This window comes from Etheostoma cragini, chromosome 21, assembly GCF_013103735.1.
Source record: "Etheostoma cragini isolate CJK2018 chromosome 21, CSU_Ecrag_1.0, whole genome shotgun sequence".
NCBI classification, from domain to species: domain Eukaryota; kingdom Metazoa; phylum Chordata; class Actinopteri; order Perciformes; family Percidae; genus Etheostoma; species Etheostoma cragini.
Genome location: NC_048427.1, coordinates 1998375 through 2004400, shown reverse-complemented (window position 1 = coordinate 2004400; position 6026 = coordinate 1998375). Strand labels below are relative to the sequence as shown.

General features: G+C 42.6%; 1 protein-coding gene across 8 annotated transcripts in view; it reads left to right on the top strand.

The window, feature by feature from the left end:
• fbrs (fibrosin) overlaps positions 1–4578 on the top strand; it is a 16688-nt gene extending 12110 nt beyond the window's left edge. For 6 of the 8 annotated variants that reach the window (XM_034859571.1, XM_034859573.1, XM_034859574.1 and 3 more), the window contains 2 exons: positions 873–1134; positions 1690–4578. In XM_034859571.1, coding sequence (XP_034715462.1) covers positions 873–1134; positions 1690–3238 — 1811 coding nt within the window. In that variant the 3' untranslated portion in view covers positions 3239–4578. The remainder of the gene's footprint in view (positions 1–872; positions 1135–1689) is intronic. The other 2 variants (XM_034859577.1, XM_034859575.1) reach the window with 2 other exon arrangements.
• Positions 4579–6026: the final 1448 nt, after the last annotated feature.

Genomic DNA, 6026 nt, shown 5'->3' with positions numbered 1-6026 from the left:
GTATGTGTTGCATTTGCAACACAGACCAAAGTTGTTGTTACACCTAGAGAAATAAAGAATAAAAGCGTGTGTGGAAACAGGATATTTTGTGAACCCGTGTGCCAACGACAACATTCAGCAAGCATGACTGCGTCTTTTCTTTTTCTTCTTGGAAAATCGAAGCACAAACAGCAAGGAGCACTTGTTTTTCTCGCAGACACTCACTGTTTTGCGCATGGTATTACCCAAATGTCACTTCTTGCCTGTTTTTTCATGACAAAACGCAGTTTTGGAGACCCAACATACATATCAGGGGTTCCTTCCGGTGGAAGATCTTTTAGTGGGTGACCCCCACTTTTTGGAAACGGGGAATTATATGATTAGTTAGTAAGTAAACGAGACTCTGACCAAGCACTCAGTGTAGTAACTTTGGTTACCTGACAGTTTATGTTATTCAGACTCAAGTTGGTTGGTCATGAAAACATTTTGAGATGAAATACCAACCAGCCCTGAACTTTACCAAACTTTGGCTAAAGTGTTTGTCATTGATATACAAGAAGAAGGTCGGATGCATCAACTTGATTAGCTGCAAACTGGAAGCAGTCCAAATAAAAGTCCAACATGAAAGCAAACTATTGTATTTTCCAAACGTTTATTGGCATAAACGTTTGGAAAATACAATAGTTTACTGGGCGGTTTTGTTGGAACAACTAGACTAAGCTGAGGTCACGACAGACGTGAAGTCTGAATTTTACTTTCACTGGAAGAATTCACTGGCAGTTTTGTGAAATATGTAATTTGAAAGTATTATGGTAAGAAATGTGTTTACATTGCTTCTACACTGTTATTTAGTTTCTTTTTTCTAACAAAGAATATGTCCTTCTGGTCCACAGCGGGATCTGTGTATGGCCCTAAAGATTCACCAGCTAATGTGGTCGGAGGTTTGTCCGCCCCCAACCATCATGACCCCTGGAACCGTCTGCACGGCGGCCCATCTGGGTTTGCTCCTGGCCCCAGCTGGGCTAAAGGGCCGGACAAGCGGGATGAGAGAGACCGAGCAAAGGAAATGGAGAGGAGAGACATCCCCCACATCAAGGATGAAAAGGACAGGTATGGCATTCAGCCATTAGAAGGAAGAGCTTGGTATTTTTGGCAGTAAGTACTAACATTAACCCAGGCAGTCCCGTGATGAGTGTTGAGCTACAACTAAAAAAAAGAAATTATTATAAAACACAGAATATAAGTGTTACAACAAAACTTTCCTTTAAAATCTTTATATTTTGGAACCATTTGTTGAGAAATTAAAGTGCTATTTTATTTTTAAAATTATCGTTGTTGCCACTTAAACTTGTGTTATAAATGATTGGTATAAATTAGGGGGTAAATTCAAATTTTTATCACTGTACGATATATCAATTCTTTGGATATTTGCTAATATCACAAAGTCTGCAACAATACAATTTCAATTCAGAGACCTGTGATCAATCTGAGACGAGATAAGCCCATTTAACAATCCGTTAAATTCGTCATTCATTCAATCAACTCACAATATATTTGACTATTCTTTACGGAGATCTTTCAGACATTTAAATAAAAAAATAAACTATTCTTTTTAATACAAAGATAAAATGGGAATTAAAAAAAAAACTAAAAAAAAACCCTAGTATGAATTATCTCCATTTTGTAACTGTTGTGCACATTGTTTTGCAGGGACAACATGCTGTATGGCCGACAACCTGTGAGAATGTCTCCAGTTGCCCCACCCTTCAAGCCCCGCAGCAGCACCCCCGTCTCCCACGTTAATGGCCACAGCAGTTCCCTGGGGCCGAGCACTGGGCCCATTGAGGACTTGACGCGCAGCTTAAATAGAGACAGAGACCGCGAGCGGGACCGAGACGGGGACAAGAGGCCGCAGCCCATGGTGTCTTCACGGGGACCTCCTCTTGGCTCTTCAGTAGCAGACAGGGACCGACCACGGTCTTCATCATCTTCTGTGCTCACCACTCCCCCACCTTCCAACCGCTCAGCCCCATCTCCTATGGACCTTTACTCCCGCCCGATGGCCCAGACAGCACATCACAACGAACCCTCACACTCCCAAAGAGACGGTAACCTTCCTTCTTCCTCTGCAGCGTCTGCCTCTGTCACTTCCTTGTCTCAGGCCAAGAAGTCTGACCGGACCACGACACCCGTCTCCAAACCTCCGCTGCTTCTCCCGCCAGTCAAAGTCAAAGAGGAGCGGAAAGAGGAGCCGGATCACATCCCCATCACCCTGCCTCCCCCAGCACCCAACCACAGCTTTGAACGCCCCAACAGCCATCCACACCACCATCGTTCTGGTACCCCTTCCTCTTTATCCCTGACGCCCACTCCTGGTGTTCCGCTCATGCCACCCACGCCAAACCATCCTTCCCACCAACACCTTTCCCTGCTGGACCGCTCCCGGGCCATTGAAGCTTATCTGGGGAGCACAGGTGCTGCAGGTTTGGTAATGGGTCCAGGAGGAGACCGTTTCCACCATGGTCCAGGCCAAGGGCCATCACAGGGTCCACACAGCTTCACCTGGGACCCCTGGAGAGAACTGGCAGCTCAGCAGCAACATCAGCATCGTAGGGAGGCTTTGGCCCTTCGGTCAGACCCTCACCTAGCCCTGCGATCCGATCCGCATCTGGCCCGTCTGCTCCAGCATCAGCGTCTTCTGGAGGCAGCTGCAGCAGCAGCAAACCCTCACCACCCTCCGACATCTACCTCTGCCTCCACCTCTGCTGTCCACCAGGAGTTCGGCCTGATGGCCCATCACTTTGACCGCCCTCATCACCTCGGACCCCCAGGAGGAGGACTGATGGATGAGGAGCAGCGTGCCCAGATCCTGAGGGAAGACTTTGAGCGGGCTCGCTACTTTGGGATGCACCCACACATCCCTGCTGGCTCTCACCTCTCAAGCCCCTCTCATGCTGCTACTGCCGCTCACCTGGAGCAGCTCCACCCTGGCCTTCTCTCCCACTCGCTCCAACACGGAGCCGCTCATGCTTCCCAGCACCACGCTGGCCTCTTTGCTCGTTTAGGCACACTAAACCCACAGCACGTGCCCAACGGCATCCTGGCAAAGACCCCCGCGGGCTTGGTGGGAGCTCTGGCAGTGGGGGCGCCGCCTCCACTCATTCCGTCCATCACCAGCCGGTCGTCCACACCTCCCCGTAGACTTGGACCAGGTGAGCTGGCACTGTACAGTGCCCACAAAGACGGCGAGTCCAGATAGTACAGGGACAACACTGGATGAGACTAAGGGAAATGTCAGGATCACTGTGCTGCTCTCAACCTGTCCCCTTTTCCTCTTGCAGACTACTAAACCTTGCCCTCCCAGTTACACAACCAAACCAGCTCCAGTCCCCTTCCCAAATAAAGGGTAATTACGACTGACTGGAGGTGATGGAAGGGAGGGAAATGCAAGACTCATCAGTGTGACTTGGAATATGCGCAATGGTTCTATCAGTGCAATTTAAAGGTACATGGTTTCTGTGCATCCTTGGTGTATTTTTTTTATTTTATACTGGCTGTTGGTTATTACACTTGTCAATTTGGAAAGCTATAGGAAGAGGCAGAGGACAGCTTTTCTTTCATTTGTCAGATGAATTACAATCCATGCTTTTCTCAGCAAGCCTTTTCCGGGTGGATTTTGGGAATGACTTCCAGAGGGATGTACACTGTGAAAACATGTCAAGGGTTCATCCTCAGCTTGGTTCACAACTCAACTCATGGGATATCCTTAATATTATAAAGCCTTCCTCTACATAAATCAACCCTGGTTAGGTATTGTGGATGAGGGTCTTTAGAAGAGTGGTCAAAGTGGTGCTCTCTGTTCTGTCTTTGTGTATTTTTTGTCATTGTGGAAAGACAGATTAATGATGAGACCATTTTAATAAAGACCGACCGGTAAGCATCGCACCTCAACTTCCTGCTTTACCCAAAAATCGAACCCCAAAACCCTCAGCTTCACTGATAATGAGATTCAACGTTCTGTTTTTTGGCTTGTTTTTTTTGTTGTTTTATTTTTAAAGGATGAATGGCAAAATGAACTGTTCTACACTGTGTGAGTCACCACAATATTTTAGAGCTTTCTGTAACTGTCTCCCACTCTCCTCTTGACTATATGAGCAGGACCAGATTATAGTAGTCTATAGAAATTGCCTTTGTAATTATTATTCTTAACATTAATTATCTTCTATAATAATAATAATAATAATAAATATATTCACTGTTATGTTATTTGTCTTTGTTTTGGGTATCAACCAGTACTCTCTCCCCAGCTACTAATCTGTTTCAAATCATGCAGAAGACAAAGCAAAAGGCTTGTGTCGCAGAAAACTGTTTAAATGCTCGTGAACATTAAGCCGTCTCCATCGCGACCTTTGGCCTCTTCAAGGATCTCATCGACGACTGTTTCGCTGAGGGAGGTTTGCGCCTGTGCGTCATTGGTTGTGTGTTACGTCCATTTGGGACTACGGGAGCCTTGTACATTGAACTGTCGAGTTTGTTTCATCAATAAAAATAAGTTATATTCATGGATAAGTGGGACATCTGCTGAAGAACTGAAAAAAATATAAGGACTTGTGTCAAAAGACAACTAGACAGTGGGTGGCCTGAGAGGGAAAAGACTGGGTCGATTATTTTAATATGACCATTTTATACCTTTCAAACCCCTCCCCTAGAGACCACAAAGATTAATTATTAAATGAATTGTTGTTTACTCTGTTGTGTGGGTCTTTTGTTCTGAGTCTATCATTGTTAGAACAGCAGCTATTTTCATTATTGACTTATCTGCCAGTTATTTTCTTGATTAATTGGTGCTTACAATCAGAAAACTGAGCTCAGACACCCAGGTTGAGATATTATAAAGAATCGCTTTATCTGACAAACAGTCCAAAGCCGAAAGACTTTTTTTAAATAACAAAATGGCTCTTCACTTTGTCAATCAACTCAGATTTACTTATTTATTTATTTATCCATCACAGGCTGACAGATGAAACTGATTATGTTTGATTGTGGTCGACTGATTATTACAGATGAATTTTCCATCTATGTGTAATCCAAACAGACGAGTGAAGTTATGAAGCACCTGTCATTAATAATCCTTCATTTAATGGGAACAAGTAGGTAAGTACTCCACTTATTGTCTCTAGGCTTTATCTAAAGTAAGGAAGTTTTACATGTCACCATGCCTCAAATGTCCAAGTCCTTTAATCATTAATATATTTCAAATAAAACTTGTAGCCAGTGGTACTTTACACAAGTACTCGAAATATGAGGTACTAGTACTTCACTTAATTCACTTAAGTCTTTTCTTTTCATGCTACTGACATCTTATAACACTTTATAAATTAACATTTGGGCATTTAAAACATATTAAAAGTTGTAAGTTACACCACAAAACAGTTTATACAAGTACATATACGTATATGCTAAAGCTGAAACGATTAGATGATTAATGAAAGATTAATTGGAAACTATTTTCATAATCGTTTTGTCAGTTTTCATGAGAAAACGTTTGATTGTTCCAGTTTCATGAATGTGAACATTTGCCGCTCATCCTCTTGAATCTTTCGGTAATAATGCTGAAGTGAAAATACAAACAGTGTGATAATTGTGAAGCCTTTTCTCACTATTATTGTTATCCACTTTATTTATTTACAAACCAATCAATCTATTAATTAATGGAATGGAGAAAATAATCATCAGATTAATCCATAATAAACATTAATAGAGTGCATGAGTAATTCTAGTCTAATGATATTATATATTGACAAAGCCTCTTTTATATTAAATTAAGCACATTATAGTAACAGACTTTTACTTAAATTACATTTTCAATGCAGGACGTTTACTTACAAAGTATTTTACTGTGTGGTATTAGTACTTTTACTTCAGTAAAGGATCTGAATACCTTCGCAGACCACTTAGCTTCATCATCTATTTGTCACTCAACGATAACACTACAAAAGTATATATATTTGAATTTAACTACCTGATTGCGACCTGTTATAATCGTC